Genomic DNA, 17,376 nt, shown 5'->3' with positions numbered 1-17,376 from the left:
GGCTTGCCTTGAAAGATTGGCATTGGGAGTAAATGTGGTTTGCGTTCCAGGTTGGTGCCCAGCTAAGGAGAGCTGCCATTGGCCCAACACTGCCAAGGCAGCCAGTGCCATCCGTCCATCCATCCATCTGTCCATCCATCCGCCCTTCCATCCACTCATCCATGCTGGTTGTGCTAATCAGCAGCAGTGTAGCAGACCTTGGCCGTCCCTCCTGCGTTCCCAGGTTTGACGTTTGTTTGATTGGATGTTGACTGACGTGGGAGGTAACAAGAACAACAACAACATTTGTCTGTCTGTAGCATGCGGCGTTTTCAACGAACGGTCCACGCCGAGGCGCCCGTGTCTATTTTTAGGCTTCCGACATGCAACAGTAACCAACACGTGTCACGCCACCGCCGCCCACGTCCGCTGCTCTCACGCGGCCCCTCAAACGTACGGAGAAGTCCGCTGAAATGAAATGAGCCACTGACAACTGCTCATTTCTGCACTGAACTTCAAAATGACACAAAAAAAATGGAGTTAGCCCACTCTAGTTCTTGGTGGCCAAAGATACATTTTCAAAGAAAACTGACACCGGCTTTTTGGTTCTTAAGCAATGTTTCCCTTTTTTAATCAATCAAAAAGCACTACAACTCTCCGTCATGGTGTAATCGTGTGGAAAAATATGTTCTCATTGGGAATTTAGTAGGGCCAACCGATTTTTTATTTTTTTAAGGCCAACGCGTGGTGATAAAACGCTGATAACCAATTAATCGGCCTATAAATTACAAATAATTAATGATTTTTTTTCTTTTTTTTGTCCCTCAAAACAAACAATACAAAGAATAAAAATATGACTGTTAAAACGTTTGACTGTTTTTCCATTTTTATAACTTTACCACAGTGGTCAAATTTGTCCAAATTCGTCATCATTCATCATCATCTTTTTTTTTTCTATGTTGCAATGTGTTATTTAAAATTGATATTAAAATAGCTGATATCGGCCAAGAAACAATCATCCATCCGACTTATCAGTCGGCGCTTGATGGAGGAACCCAAAAATAATAATAAAAAAAAAATAAAATAAAATAAATAAATAAATAAAAACGACTTTCTGCAAGCACCTCAGAACCGCACTGCATTTTGCTACGAAACCACCACAATTTGTTACAATTATTTTATATAGTTGTACCTTGACTTGTGAGTATGTCAACTCACTTACCGAGTTAAGGTACCATTGTAGTATTTGTTTTTATGAATGCATTTTTTAAAACAAACATTTGTTTATTTTATATTGGATGGACCAAACAGTGAAGCACATTTATGTAAAATGACTTTGTATGTCTCGATTTCTATTTTCAATTATAAAAACATGTCTCCTGGTTCCACTCACTTTTTTTGTGTGTGTGTGTTATCCTACTAAATTCTCATGAGAACGGGAAAAGGGGGCGCAGCTGTGTCGATGCATCATTTATGCACTGTACCTTTTAAATGGGACGACAACAAAAAGCATCTTTTTAGTCTATGCATGCGGACGCATTTGGTTGGAAATATGTTTTGCTTCATTTTGTCCCAACAACCCGCTGTAGCAGGAATGCACAACCAACTTTTGTGTTGAAAACGCACCCAGCCGAGTGGCGTTAGTCTATTTCTTGCGTATTTTCCATTTATTGATTATTGACATTACGTTGGTGGTCAAAATTCACTCTGTGGGGAAATCTATGCATTGCTTTTCATACAGGATTATTCGATGGCGGTCACGAGGTGAATCGTTTGAACCAAATGTGATCGGCACAAACACGCTTGCATCTGAAACAAACCTTGAAGCCAAAAAAAAAAAAAAAAGTTGCAATATTCTGCTGTGGGTTAGCTCAAAGTGAACTTTTTAGAATGTTTTGGAGGGGTTTGTTGGACCTGCATGAAAATAAACACACACACACAAAAACATACACAAGTGAAACAAGGTGACCAATATGCAATATGTATGCATGTGTGTGCTCCCGAAGGAATGACTGTGACTTTCACACAATATTGTACAGTTGTTCACCCGTCTCCTCCCCCCTGTATCATCACAATGTTGGATTTACACCGCACGGTTCAAGTGATATAAATTCCGATTTGTTTTTGGCGGCACAATCGGGATATGCGACATGGCAACCGAAATAATCCTTACGGATTGTAGCAGCTGCGTCAAACTACGGAAAGTTTTGCCTTTTTCCTCCAGGATCCCTTCCCCATGCACTAGCCAAACAGCAGGGTATTTTTTTCACTTTTGCTAATGTTTTTAAATCCATCCCTGTTCTGTCGTACCAGCTAGCTAGTGCTAAGCTAACTAGGAGGGTTTGTCTAGTCCAGCGTACTCCCTTCGTACTAGGATGGCGTCAGAGGCCAGGTGGCAAAGTAACAACCAAGATGTTGATACACCTGCTAGATGGGCTTTATTGACTGATTACTTAGCAGTTTAATATCATGCTCATTAGAAGTTATTGCAATTAATTCACTCACAGCCATTTTCACTGAAGCAGCCCCTTGTTTTACTGGATTTTGCAAGGTCCACAGAATATTATGTTCTATTGCTATAAAAACATGGAACCTACCAAAAGAAAGATTAGAGTCTCTTCTTTCACCAGGAAAAAAAAAGTATGTTCGTATCCGTTTCCATTTTGCAGCAATTAGCATTGGAATATAGATAAGTTTCATCATTATTCACTAACCTGTTGAAAACACTGGCAAAAAGGGCTTGTTGCAACATGGCCCTGGTTGATCTCTTATACTCTGCTGCCACCTGCTGGCCGTTTTAATAACTGCCATGTGAGAAGCTGTATCAAAGCCTTCTGTATGATCTAGCATTTAAAAAAAAAAAAAATATAAATACGTTTTTGAGAGTGAAAGACAAAGTATTAAAAAAAAACATATTTATACGTTATTGGATTTGAATGAGATTTAATTATACAAAAATATTTACTTTACTGCATTAAGGGGAAGTCAAACCCCCCCCAAAAATACAAAAAAAAAAAATAATATTGACATTGCCAAGGAGCGAAGGTGTATGCACGTAGCAAATGTTTTTTTGTTTTTTGTTTTTTCTACAGGGTTCGTTCAAGGTTGCAAAATGTTGTAAACAGTGTTAACGTGTGCCACAAAGAAATTTTGAACATGATGTAAATTTGTTTGCGACAAGAAAAATTGTTTATGACCTTAAAAACTGCAAATGTCTGCAACCTTTTGCAAACTTGTACGAAACCCTGTTAAAAAAAATAAATAAAATAAATAAATAAATAAAAATAACACTTGCTATGTACGCACACACTTGCAAGCCTTCGCCGCTCACTGAGATATGTGCTTTGGAAAATAATAATGTTAATTTACTTTAAAATATATCGAGTTATGCATTGAAATGGAGCGCTATATCTTTTAAGGAAATTTGACGTTTGCAATAGCATACTGACAATTTGATTTCATGTTGTAAAATGTCAAACTCATTTCATTTTTTGTCTCTTGGCAAAACAAAAGAACAAAATCATTATTATAACGGAATTGAGCACTTTGACCTGGAGTGTAAATCCCGCCGAAGAGGCCCGGAATCTTCCACGGTGGACGACGGCTTTTCTTTCTATGAAATGATGCGGTTGATGTACATACGAGCAAAAGACAATATCTGCAGAGGGCGTATGGACTCAGCAAGTTGTACAATCTGCACTTTACAAGACAACAAGGACAATCTGTGGACCAGAAAACATTTTGTCTTTCTGACATGATTGCGAGCAAGGAGATATCAATAACAACAAAGCCAATAATAATAATAACTCAAGTGTTTTGTCTTTTCTCTGCATTTTCGCATGCCTTCCGACAACTTGCTTTTCTCCTGGAAGGCTAAATTTAGCCCGAATCGATGAAAGGCCTCCTTTGCTGCTATTCTGGGTGCGTTTCTGCGTCTTTGTAGCCGCGGGGAGGCGTGCAGGACATGTTGAAAAACGCCTTCCGGTGTCTTCGGCATCGAGCGCGCGCTGCACGCGCTCCCTGCAGCTTGGAAGTGAGCGCGGCCTTGCGCTATTTTTAGCCTTTTGCTTCCAGAAGGAGAGAAGAAGAAGGAGACATGAGGAGAGTCAAGTCGATGTTGATGCAGTGACAACCTATCGGCAAATACGGGTCGTATCACATCGTATGTAAAGTTAGCGGCCGTTTTAGGGGTTGAAAGAAGTTTTTTTTTTTTTTTTCTTTTTTTTTGTCAGCTATGTACCCGTGAAATCAGATGTCGAGGGAAAACCGGACATTATGGCCACGATGTAGGTATAACGTGCATACAACATAGTAGGCTATAATGTACATTTACAATATTTGAGGGGTGTAGCATATTTTTATTAATGTAATATTTTATTATGCATATATATATATATATATATATATAGATAGATATATATATATATATATGGAAACCAAAATGAAGGGGTTTGGTTTTGGCTCCCTCTAGTGGTCCACCAAAGAATCACTGAATTAGACTTTGACTTTATTGATCGCTTTGGGATGGCTCCCTCTGGGAAATTTACATGTCCAGCAGCAATGAGAACAGATAATAATAAAAAAAACTAATTCAATCAATCAATAAATAAGGTTATTACAACAGAGATTGAATTAATAATAACAACAACAATAATAATAATAATAAATAAAAATTCAATCAATCAATAAATAAGGTTATTACACCGGAGATTGAATTAAATAAATTAAAGTACAGTAAAGTGCCATATTTGTGAATGGTCAAACTGTGCACGTTACACTGATTGACGCTTGTCAGTTTGACTCCCGCATGGGTCACCTTTTGTTCAAGCTGCAATTTCAAATCCTGTTTATTGCTTTCATCGGAGTGACTTTCATGCTCAATAGCAACTTTGGCAGGAAATAAAATCCCATAAACCTTTTTCATTTCCCTTATTAATATTTTTACTGGTCGTTCCTATTTTATGAGCATGTTTTGAGTGGTTAGCACTTCTGCCTCGCAGTTCTAAAGTTCTGGGTCTGAATCCAGTCTTCCTGTGCCAATGTCAGCACACCTGTGACCTTACTAAGGACAAGCGCTGTAGAAAAAAAGATGGAAAAAAAAAAAGTTACAATGTGTAATTTTTATGTAATATTTAATTTCAATACATATACAGAATTTAACCAGCAATTTTTGTAGAAAACAAAATAAAAAGAAAAATCAAGAATGACAGTTTAAAAACATTTTCAAATGATTTAATAATTATGAAACATTTTGTTACTGCAAATAAATAAATAAATACAATTAATTTTTTTTCTGATATTTTTGTCGTCAAATCTTACAGCACCAAAACTTTCGAACAGGGGTGTGTAGACTTTTTTTTTTTTTTTTTTTAATCCACTGTATTTAGGTAAACTATTCATATACCACAAGGTTTTGCTGCAGGAATATTTCATAAGAAAGATGTTCCATACGTGTGTGTGTATCAGTGTGGGAGATTAGCATGGTTTGCATTGTGTGGGCTTTAAAGCTGCTCTCCTCAGATAAGAAGCCCCACATCGGCGTTAAATGACAGGAAGCTCTCAAGTGCTAATAAGAATACGAATAATAACGCAGCCATTAGTCTGCTTGCATTGTGCAAAAGATGGATGGCCTCGTCCAGCGCAAATGTTGTAATTACTTTTCAATGAAGTCGTCTTCTGTTAAAAAAAAAAAAAAAAAGTTATTTTCATCCTCACGGGGTTTTAAAAAGTGACTGACTGCTGCCGGTCAAATGGGAAATATAACACAATTTTTTGCGTCCAAAATCATACGCAATAAATACGGTTAGAGTTTAAAAAAAAAAAAAAAAGTTTAGCTTATATTAGTTTTAGTTTGATTAATATATGGACTATTTCTCAAGTGTCACATAAATGAAAAGGTCGTTAAGTATTTTGTAGTGCTGTCAAAGTTAAAGCATTAAGTAATTAATCATTAAAAAAAATTATCGCATTAATCATGTATCAACGCAGATTAATCGCACTTTTGATTTTGACTGCAGATGATTCTTTAGCTTGATAGCGGATGGCTACGTTAAAGGTAGCACAAGTTCTGTTTGAAAAATAAACATAACGTGCATTAAAGTGAAGCATTTCATAAATGTTTGAGTGTGACATTGAGAATATTTGTTCATGTCAAACTATTGGGGTCATTTTTTTTTTCTCCACTTTAAATTATGCAATTAATTAACTGATTAATTAACTGATTAGAAAAATAGGAGGATGAGCATGTGCAGTGGATCAAAACAATTTTGACGTCTTCTTAACAATAAATACCGAAAAAATTAACACATAACACATTTTAAATTTGGCGGGCAAAAAAAATGCCTTTTTTAATGAAGTGATTAATCAAAATTCTAAGATGTGATTAATCTGATTAAAAAATCTAATTGTTTGACAGCTCTAGTATTTTGTATAGGGATAGACCGATAATCGGCCGGGGCCGATTATCGACGCCGATATTTGGCATTTTGACAAATATCGGCATCGGCCATGTTTTGAATCTGAAGGCCGATAAAGCTCACTGAGCAGGGGATACTTGCGAACGTAGCGAATTTGGGGTTTTCATCAGGATTTGTAAGATGTTCGCAGTCAGTTTTTATTTGTCGTAAACACATTTGGAACATATTCACACAATTTTTCACCGCAAAAATCTTTTTGAAACGTTTTTACGAACCCTAACAAAAACCCCAAATGAGCTACATTCACATGAATTTGTTACTCAGTGAGAAATTATATATAGTTTGAAAGAATTCCGCCCCCTCCCCATTTTACTGCAAATGAATATCGGCTTGAAATATCGGTTATCGGCCAACTTGACTACAAATAATCTGTATCGGTATCGGCCTTGAAAAAACCATATCGGTCTATCACTATTTTGTAATAAAAGAAACTAAGAATTCCCAAACAACTGTTTGACTTTCCCGTTTCCACACAGCCGTGCAGTCATTTTGAAATAAACACATATAAAATCAACACAGTACGCAGATAAAATTATACTTGACACACGAGCATGCCGAGAAAATTGCTTTGTCAACGCGGAGTGTAACCAGGTGAGGTTATAATGTCAGCAGCAGGGGGAGTTGTTGAGGTTTTGACGGATGATGCGCTGCGTTGAAGGACAGGCAGAGGAAGGGGAACGTCTCCGTCGCCGCTCCCGCAGGACGCTGCGGCGGCGGCGGAGCACATCTTTGAGCCGTTGGCCACACGCACAAATCACTCGCCAGCGATTCGTCCCCGCCTCGGCGACGTCGCCGCGTCCATCTTGAACGGTCGTGTGAGCGACAGCCATGTCACTGATTTGACCCGTATCGTGATACGGTTGCGATTGTGAGTTATGAGCTCGAGTTTGGTGGTCACAGGACACGTAAAGTATGTCGCCACAGTTGAACAGGAAAAGAGACATTCGAAAATATATTTTGACCCGTATCGCGATACTCTTGCTCTCTTTGGCAGAACATATATAAACATTTTGTATCATGAGTTGCGTTTGCGAGTTTTGTAGTCTTACGTCTTGTAAAATTTGCTTCAAAAGTCAAACAAAAACAGTACTTGATATCGTTTGTATCATCTTTGTCCCAATTTTCACACTGTCGTGATACTGTTGGTAAAATTGGCAAAATATTTTTAAAATGTCAAAATCATGAACAGTTGAACAACCGTTCTGTATCAGCAGTAATACAATTTGGAAAATATGATCAAAAAGTCAAAACAGAAAAGTATCAATATCAATAGTGCGGCTATTCTGACAAGTTTGACCTGTATCGCGATACGTTTGATATTGTTGCAGTGATATTGCAATGAACGCTGTGAGTCATGACCATTTATCCAATAAGCCAATATCCAAAATATTGCTGTCCAGACAATTTTGCCCTGTATCATGATACGGTTGGTATCATAGAGAAATCTTGTTCTATGCATAGTGTATTGTAAACACGTTTGGTAGCCAGACAATTGGAAAATTATCTCCGAAATAAAAAAGCCAAATAACAATAGCATTGAAATTGTTGACCTGTATCATGATATCATTGGCAAAATATCACGATGATGTCATATAGTGAATCATGACCACTAGTTTGATGGTCATATCACTTGGAAATTATTCTCCATAAGTGTAACCAAAAAAAATCACTAATATCAATAACATCAATGGCCGAACGCTTTTGACCTGTATCGTGATACTTATTTATTTATTTTATTTTATTGTCGAAATGGACTTCGTAAATTGGTTGGCAGACAAATTTCAGACAAATGGAAAATTCCTCTTAGCTAGCTTGCATATGCATGTCCTCTCATAACCTTGCATTCCACTTGAGCCCCCCACAAAAAAAAAACCCGCACATGCATACTTTGTGACGTTTACACTCACGGCTGCACATAATGAGACCCCCGCACACTGGAGACAACGGCCTAAATATGATGGATAGCGAACGTCTCACTGTAAAGACTTTCAAAAAATTTTGGGGTGGGGGGGGGGGGGTCGACCTTGGCGCGCGCCGTGCAGGCTGCAGTGGTGCCGCTCTCGCCGCAGTGTGACAGGAAGAGGGGCGACCTGCAGCGCACATACGCACTGTGGTTTCAAGTGGGTAACATTAGAGTCTCTCACCCATTGCTGCCAAATTGGTTCCCCCGACCGGCAAAATGTCAACAAGGAACTTTTGGTGGCAAGTTTGCAAGGTCAAGTCGTTGCTGGGATGAAATGTTTTTTTTGTTTTGTTTTGTTTTTCATGACTAGTACTTCATATATCTCCTTTTTTGACCCACTGAGAACGAGAACGGGCTAATGTTGTTCAATTTGAAGCTAAGCAAAAATGAATAGAGAAGAGCTGGAAAACTAATACACGGTTTTATGAATCCAAATGTCGAGCTCCGTAACTTCTGGAATACTGTAAAAGATTATGCCCAGTTGTTTTCAAGGTTATCAAGTGAAATGAACCTTTTCACTCTCCTTTTTTTTTTTTTTTTTGCAGCTGCAGATATTTTCATTTTTTATTAGATTCTGGTGTAAAACGTTTTTTTATTTTATGTATTTATTTATTTATTGTTGGGTATTGATCAAATCTTGCTAACATGGTTGTACCCACTACTGAAAGAAAAAAAAAAAAAAATATATATATATATATATATATATATATATATATATATATATATATATATATATATATATATGTGTGTGTTAGTTTTATTTATATCTATTGTAGTTTATGTACTTGATTTTAGGACTTTATAGGCACATAAAATGTTATTAAAATTTGTAAAGTTATTAAAGTTATATAATTATGATTTTAATTCAACTCTAGAGATGATATTTTGTAGTTATTTAAATTTAATTTAATTTTTAGTTTATTTTAATATAGGCCTGTTGGTTTTTTATGTTTTTTTTTTTTTAAGTTAGTTTTAAAATTCTAATTTGATTTTTTCATTTATATGTTGGATAGGCTCCAGCGGGCCCCCAGCAACCCTTGCGCTGCGATTGGCTGGCAACCAGTCCAGGGTGTCCCCCCGCCTACTGCCCAGAGCCAGCTGAGATAGGCTCCAGCACCCCCATCAAGAAAATGGATGGATATGTATGTTGGAATATTTCTATTCAGTTAGCTTTGAAATTCTTACTTTCTTCCTGCCTGGGCTGAACTGGCAATAAATAAAAAAATTAACCGGGGGGGGGAACTGTCTAGATTCGAAATAGAGTAATGGGAGCCCATCTAAATTTTCTTTCCTTCCTACTTACTTACTAAGTCTACTTATTAAATTTTAACTTTTTTTTCAATGCATGTATCATAACTTTTGTTGAGCAGGTGGATTTTTTTTTTTTCTAATAACATTTGATCACTGTAAAAGGTACAAAAAGTCACCTCGGAGTCCACTAAAATGGATGTACTCCTACTTGCTCCAAATCTATACCTCACACCTTCAGCAAGGTCAACGCAGGTGTTGTTTCCGCTAAAGAGAAGTGGCACAATGTTTGTTTCTCAATCATGTGAAGTCAAACAAACAAACAAACAAACAAAAACGTCCTTTGAAGTGCTTTTACCTTGCGTGACACGGACAGATGTGCGCAGCTGCAGGTGCTCTGTCAGGTATTGTCCTGTATTGGTTGCACAATGCAGTCTAATCCTCAAGGTGACGCTGGATTGGATGATTCCAGCACGTGTTATTCTGAAGGACAAAAAGAAAAGTGGAGTGGGTTGGGGGGGGGGCTTCCTTCATACCATGTCAGGCGCTAAATCTCCTTTCACGTAGCTGATGGGAGGGGGGGGGGGGGGGGGGGTTGAAGCCAGGTGATCTCCCCCCCCACCCCGCCTCCCCAACCCATCATACATTAGACCTCGTCCCACCATCCCTCCCTCAGCATTTAAAACCTTGCACGCGCATGGGGTGCATTGTTTTGTATTTGTGCGCATGTGGCAGCTCTCATTTCCGATCAGGTGTTCAATTACCCAATGGGAGCTTTGATACGGACAATCTGAGTGGGAGTGCGACTGAGGCAGGAGGGGAAGAAGAAGAAGAGGAAGAAGTGGAGGGCACTCCTGGCGAGCCGGTGGGTGAGCGCATAATCCTTTAAGATTGTTTTCATTTGTTTGAATGTTGCTGGAGGTGATGCTGTCATTGTTCAATGTCAGCTCACTGGAAAGTTTTGTTGTTGTTTTTTGCTGACATTGCACAATCGGTATTCGGTTTAACTGCTGAATGTTTGGTGTGGTGGCGCAATGCAAAAAAAAAAAAAAAAAAGACAAGATAGAGCGGTGAGGAACGCAGCCCAAAAGTCTTATTGAGGACTCGTGGGAACGAGAACAATAGAATGATCAGTCAAGGTTGAATCCAGACAAACTGGACTCTTCCTGTTCGAGTCCAGTTGCCTCAATGCAACCTTTGTAGATTACGTGACCTGGATGACTTCTACCTTCTTCTTTGGGCTTTTCCAGGGCCAGTAAAGTATACCATAATTAGTTCTATGGACAGATTTTGTAAACATTGTCGTATGCACAGCATATGCAACCATCCATTTTCTAAACCCTTAGCTGTGAGACTGATCATGTTGTTTTTGGTATGTTATTTACGCTGTCATTGTAACCCACTCGTGACTGTTATCGGAATCCACCATTGCATTGAATTACACATATATACATATATTTATTTATTTACAATCATATTTTTTTATATATTTCTTATAATATATATATATAATTTATTTATTTATTTTTTTAAATAATTTTATTATTTTATGATTTTATTTTATTTTAGGATTTTAGTATTTTATTGATATTTGTTTTTATTGTTTTTACATATTTTATCTATAGGTGGGTTTTTTTAAATCAAGTGCTTCAATTTTTTATTATAAATAATTATAATAATAATTAATTATTATTTTGATATTGATAATATGCACACAAAAAAAACAAGTCAGGGGGTTTACAAAGAGCAGTTTAGCTCTAAAATCCGATGCTGTATGTGATGTAGGTGAGCAACATTACGCGTTTGTCAAGAAGAGATTATTTTTGGAAAAATAGCAACAACAACAACCAAAAAAAAATCACAGAAAACATTTGCTAAACTTTAAATATGTATATTAAAAACAAAGAACAAAAAAGTTGGTGAAGTGCAAAGCTTTTAAGGCAATTTTTTTGTGAGGGATGTCATTGACTTTCAGGCGCAGGTGTACCTAATTAACTACCTGATCAGCACACGTGCACGTACACGCACACGCATTCATTCAGTGTAAGCAGTTTGCCGGGCAAACCTGCCGAGGTTTCACTTCCGTCATGATCTCAAGTTGGGAGGTATCAGATGGCCAGTTGTGTGCTGATGCGAACAAAAACCGACAAAAAAAAAAAAAAAAAAAAAAAAAAACATTTAACGCAGCAGGGTTGCTTTTTGCTCTTCCGTCCGTTCAGGTTACAGAGAGGACTGAAGCTGTCTGGATGCCAGCCAGCAGGGCCGAGGTCCACGCGGGACCCCCTCCTGCATTCCTGACAGCCGAGGAGACGGACAGCAATGGAGGTTTGCGCAAATATTTCAGTGAACAGGGACCGAACTCTGACACAAATAGCAAAAATATCCGAAATGGGGTTTCACAAGATGGCGGCAAAGCACTTTAAGAGTATCGCAAGGCATCAGCACCATGCAACTAGCATGTACGCAATCATGAACCTATGTTACATTAAATGACCATATTTAGTCATTAACTCATTCACTCGCCGCCATTTTCACAGAAGCAATCCCGGCTGTTTGATTGGATTTTAACTGATTTTGCAAGGCCCACAGAATATTGTGTTCAATTGCTATAAAAGCATGGAACCTACCAACAGAAAGATTAAAGTCTCTTCTTTCATCAGGAAAAAAAGTATGTTTCTATCTGTTTCCGTTTTGCAGCAATTAGCATTAGAAGAGAGCTAAATTTCATCAGTTTTCACAAATCTATTCAAAATTGGAAGTAATTTAGCTTTTTTTTTCTAGATGGCCCTGGTTGATCTCCTTTGCTCTGCTGCCACCTGCTGGCCGTTTGTGTAATAACTACCATTTCTGCAACCGTTCTTTGCAGTTGAGAGGCTGCATCAAAGCCTTCTGTATGCTCTAGCATAAAAAAACAAAAACAAAACAACAACATAAATACGTCTTTGGGACACTTAAAACGTATTAAAAAAACGTATTTACACGTTATTGGGAGCAAATGAGTTGATATTCAACACCAACCTTGAAATGAGACATATTTCAACTGTTGCATCTTCTTCACTCAAGTCAACTCATCTTTATTTATTCACACAACAGCTGCAGCTGTAACAGCTAGCATGCTAGCCTAAATAACACGCGACCACAACTGACACAGTCACACAAGGGCGAACAAACATACACACTGGCACGTTAGACTGTCAAGTCATCTCTTCTTTTTTGACAACTTAATTTCCCTCACAAGATGAATGAAGTCCATCTATCGTATCTCTATCTAGGTTCCTCTGGTTAACTTTGAAAACGTGGATGATGTGGGCATCAACCTGGGCGACCCCAGCGACTCCGGCTACCCGACGTCCCCCACGTCGGAGGCGCCGGACCCCGAGCCGTCGCACCGCCGCCTGGCGTCCCCGCGTCCGTCCCCGCGTCCGTCCCCTCGCTGGGGCCGCCGCGAGGGTGGATCCCCGTCCACGCCGTCCAAAGCCACGTCCAGCAGCTGCAGCCTGATCTCTAATCTAAAGCTGCTGGTGAGCGGCGAGTCGGGTTCCGACGGCGTCTTCAGCAGGATGCCGAGGGACTGCTACGACAATGAAGACCTGTTCGAGAAGACCGCCGTGGAGGACCGAGACCAGAAGGTGGTCATCAACGTTTCGGGACTCATGTTCGAAACCCAGCTGAGCACCCTCAATCGGTTCCCGGAGACTTTACTGGGCGACCCCGCCAAACGAATTCGCCACTTCGACCCCATGAAGAACGAGTATTTCTTTGACCGAAACCGGCCTTCCTTCGACGGCGTCCTGTACTTCTACCAGTCTGGCGGGAGGGTCCGCAGGCCAGCCAATGTCCCATTAGATGTCTTCGCCAGTGAGATCGTTTTCTATCAACTGGGCCACGAGGCCATGGAGCAGTTCCGCGAAGACGAAGGGTTCATCAAAGAGCCCGAGGTCCTGTTGCCCACCAATGAGCTCCAAAGACAGTTCTGGCTCCTGTTCGAGTACCCCGAGAGCTCCAGTGCCGCCAAATCTGTTGCCCTGGTCTCGGTTTTCGTCATCGTTATCTCTATCTTTATCTTTTGTCTGGAAACTCTACCGGAGTTCAGGGAGGACGCCGATTTCACCCCCAGTGTGGATCCTGTCGGTAACGGGACCAGTTCAAGTCCTCAGCCCGGCGCCAAAGACGTCGCAGCCTACCTCACGGACCCTTTCTTTATTGTCGAGACCATTTGCATTATTTGGTTCTGCTTCGAGGCCGGCGTGCGCTTCGTCGTGTGTCCCAGTAAGAGCGACTTCTTCAACAACATCATGAACATCATCGACATCGTTTCCATCATCCCGTACTTCGTCACACTGGGCACAGAGCTGGCGACCTCTCCCGACGATGACGCCAATTCCGGCCAGAACATGTCCCTCGCCATCCTGAGGATCATCCGGCTGGTGAGAGTGTTCCGCATCTTCAAGCTGTCCCGCCACTCGAAGGGACTCCAGATCCTGGGGCAGACCCTCAAGGCGAGCATGCGAGAGCTGGGCTTGCTTATCTTCTTCCTCTTCATCGGAGTCATCCTCTTCTCCAGCGCCATCTTCTTCGCCGAAGTCGACGAGCCCCAGACGCAGTTCGTCAGCATCCCGGACGGATTCTGGTGGGCGGTGGTCACCATGACCACGGTGGGCTACGGAGACATGTGCCCCATCACCATTGGCGGCAAGATGGTGGGCACCCTGTGCGCCATCGCCGGCGTGCTGACCATCGCGCTGCCCGTGCCCGTCATCGTGTCCAACTTCAACTACTTCTACCACCGCGAGACGGAGCAGGAAGAGAAGCAGATGATCGACGCCGCCACAGAAGCGCAGAAGAACTCGCTGGCCGACAAGTACGGCAGCGCGGTGTCGCTCGACAAAAGCACCTGGAATGTGGAGAAAAATGGCTTTCACTCGTAGGACAGTATTTTTCTTCAGCCATTTTGTACTGCGGCAGCATGATGACAGTCTTTAGCCTTTTCTCAAGTTGTCTTCTTTTTCGGACAAAGTGAAATATTCACAACTCAGCACAAGAGGAACTTTTCAACAAGTGCAATTTCCATCCATCCATTTTAATTAGCGTCGGGATATTTGAACGGGATTGGGCCCAACTGCAAATAACGCAAAAACACGAACTTTAACTTATCGTCAAACATTATATGTCAATAATCATGCCAAAAGATGTATGCTATAATCTTTCTGTGAGCGTAAAAAGCAGGATTGTAGAGGATGGCGTTAAAGAATTTTCAAACAAAAACTAGGCTGTCCTGAAATATTTCCTGGTTTTTGTTCTTATTCTTCTTCTTGCAAATTTGGTCTCAAACTAAGTAGTGTGCTGCCATCTTGTGGTCAACAATGGAATTACACCAAAATAATACAAGCAGCAAAGCAAATTAAGAGTTATTACCTGTACAACAAAAATAAATATCCGCACAATAGCAGGAATGTGAATCCGGAACCCATCCGGAAATCATTTCTCCTTTACAATTAAATCAAGTCAAAAAGCTCTTTTGAACACTAAATGGTCCGACTCTGAGCAATTAGCGTGACATTATTGTCCTTTCTGCTCAGTCATACAGCTCGCCTTTTTCTCTTCCTCTAGACGGTTAACGTTTTCGTAACCAGCTTGCGTGTATGTTTAGACAGAAGATAAAACATTTGAGGGCTCAAAAGCTATTTGGCATTTTAATTAGGACAATTGTGGTATACACAAGGGCATGTTTTCAGTATTTTGTGCATGGATTGTTTGACATTGATATGATCCAATTCTGGATGGACCATTTGGCTCACTATTTGGCAAATGAAAAAAAAACATTTACAATGCAAATAATGCATTTAAATGAAATAATTAGGTGGACTTTGGCGCATTTGCAATCTTTGTAAAGGCATCATGTTCCGTATTAGAGGGGTACCTAATGAAGTGTCCAGTGTCCTTGCAGCCTGTCCTTGTGGCGACCTCTCCCCATGGCGCCATTACAAAAACAACAACAAAGAATCATTACTTCCACTACTTGACAATGTTCACCAAATCTATGAGACTTACAAGGATGCGTGAGACTCTTTAATCGTAGTTGTAGGCTACTAAATATGATATACAGTATAATATATAGTTTGCACATTGTAGGAAAGCGGCAAAATATCAATCAAATTCTATTGGAAATCGCATGCAAAATCTACATTTGATATTTTCTTGCCAACTGAGCATATTTATCATGCTTTAGAAAACCTTCAAAGTACAATTAATAGAGCTTGTCGGGCGATTGCACTGAATATTAATCTCCACACTTTGTGTGGCTTTTTAATATGCAACATCATCCACAAATGTGACATACTGTAAGATGTATATTTATAATGTAATAAGAAGGGAGGGTGGAGACAATTCCCTTTGCACACTTAAAAGTCATAAACAATGTATCATTTAAACTTCATGGCATGCAGAAACGAGGCTCATATTAAAGTTTGACATAATGACTGTAGCTATTTATAAGGATTTTAACGGTCTAGTGATAATCAAGTGAGACCGTAAGATGCGCATGCAGCATTTCAATTATGACAATGTGACTCCCTGACACGTTTAAGTAGAGTTTCTGTAGCAACGGCCGAGAATGTAATCTTGCAATAAACGTACCGTATGCAATAATGTTGCCACGTGCGCGTATAGGGGGACCCCGTTTGACCCCAGGAACACAGCAATAATTCATATGGGAGCCAATACAATCGTTTAGTGACTTGGCTACTTTAGTGCTTTATGTTAGGAAGAAGCACTGATTCTTATTGAGGACAGTTGAGCCACCGACAACTGCAGCGGGCAAACTCATTTTTGCCATTTTGCAGGAGAGGACAAAGACGTGCACTGATGAAAATCAGGAAAGGTCGCTGAGTGCAAAAACGGACTTGAAAATGACAAAAATGGAGTTTGAGCACAAAGTTCTTAGTGGCTCAGTGCTAACCAATGAATGTCATGTTATTCATTATGTAAGCAGTGCCTTCCATTAAACATGTATGCTAACTGTGGAGTCTCCCGCTCATCATTTGGCAAAGAGTTCAAATGTTCAAAAGATCACAGCAGATGCTATTATTGAATGGATTTCTACTTTTTTTTTTTTTTTCTTTCTGCAGGTGTCTTTAATGTTTTAGCTGATATTTTTCCTTTTTTTGTGGTTAATATTATTCAACTTTGGGTAAAGTATGTTTTACCTAAAATTTTTGGTATTTTGATGAATATTTTGCAATTTTTTCAATGTTTTTTTTCATGTCATTTTTTCATTTGTTCATTTATTTCAGGCAATAATCAACATTAACAATATATCAATTTTTCTAAACATTTTGTTTCTAAACCTAGCCTGAAAAGGAGCGGGAGGAAGAAAAACATTAAGTCCCACCACCAATATCATTAACTCATTCACTCCCAGGACATTTTCGCTATTTTACTGGATTTTGACTGATTTTGCAAGGCCCATAGAATATTGTGTCCTATTGCTATAAAAACATGGAATCTACCAAAAGAAAGATTAGAGCCTCTTCTTTCATCAGGAAAAAAAAGTATACTTCTATCTTTTTCCATTTTTGCATCAATTAGCATTAAAATTTGGTTAAGTTTCATCATTATTTACAAATCTGTTTAAAACTACGGGGGGGGGGAAAAAAAAAAAAAGAGTTTTTTGATCTCTTATACTCTGCTGCCATCTGCTGGCCGATTTTG

General features: G+C 39.6%; 1 protein-coding gene across 7 annotated transcripts; it reads left to right on the top strand.

The window, feature by feature from the left end:
- Positions 1-77: 77 nt before the first annotated feature.
- On the top strand, positions 78-16,688 carry LOC144023563 (potassium voltage-gated channel subfamily A member 10). Of its 7 annotated transcripts, none has more exons than XM_077529181.1 (5): positions 82-223; positions 9,432-9,560; positions 10,419-10,531; positions 11,886-11,991; positions 12,939-16,688. In XM_077529181.1, exons 4-5 carry the CDS (start codon positions 11,986-11,988, stop codon positions 14,592-14,594), a joined length of 1,662 nt encoding a protein of 553 aa, XP_077385307.1. In that variant the 5' UTR covers positions 82-223; positions 9,432-9,560; positions 10,419-10,531; positions 11,886-11,985; the 3' UTR covers positions 14,595-16,688. The 7 variants fall into 7 exon arrangements, with proteins under 7 accessions (XP_077385308.1, XP_077385307.1, XP_077385309.1 ...); XM_077529183.1 differs by having other exon boundaries at positions 10,419-10,535; XM_077529182.1 differs by lacking the exon at positions 9,432-9,560 and having other exon boundaries at positions 78-223.
- The last annotated feature ends 688 nt before the right edge of the window (positions 16,689-17,376 follow it).

This window comes from Festucalex cinctus, chromosome 8 (genome assembly GCF_051991245.1).
Source record: "Festucalex cinctus isolate MCC-2025b chromosome 8, RoL_Fcin_1.0, whole genome shotgun sequence".
NCBI lineage: Eukaryota > Metazoa > Chordata > Actinopteri > Syngnathiformes > Syngnathidae > Festucalex > Festucalex cinctus.
Note: the sequence above shows the minus strand (reverse complement) of the source record. Positions and strands in the feature narration are given on the sequence as shown.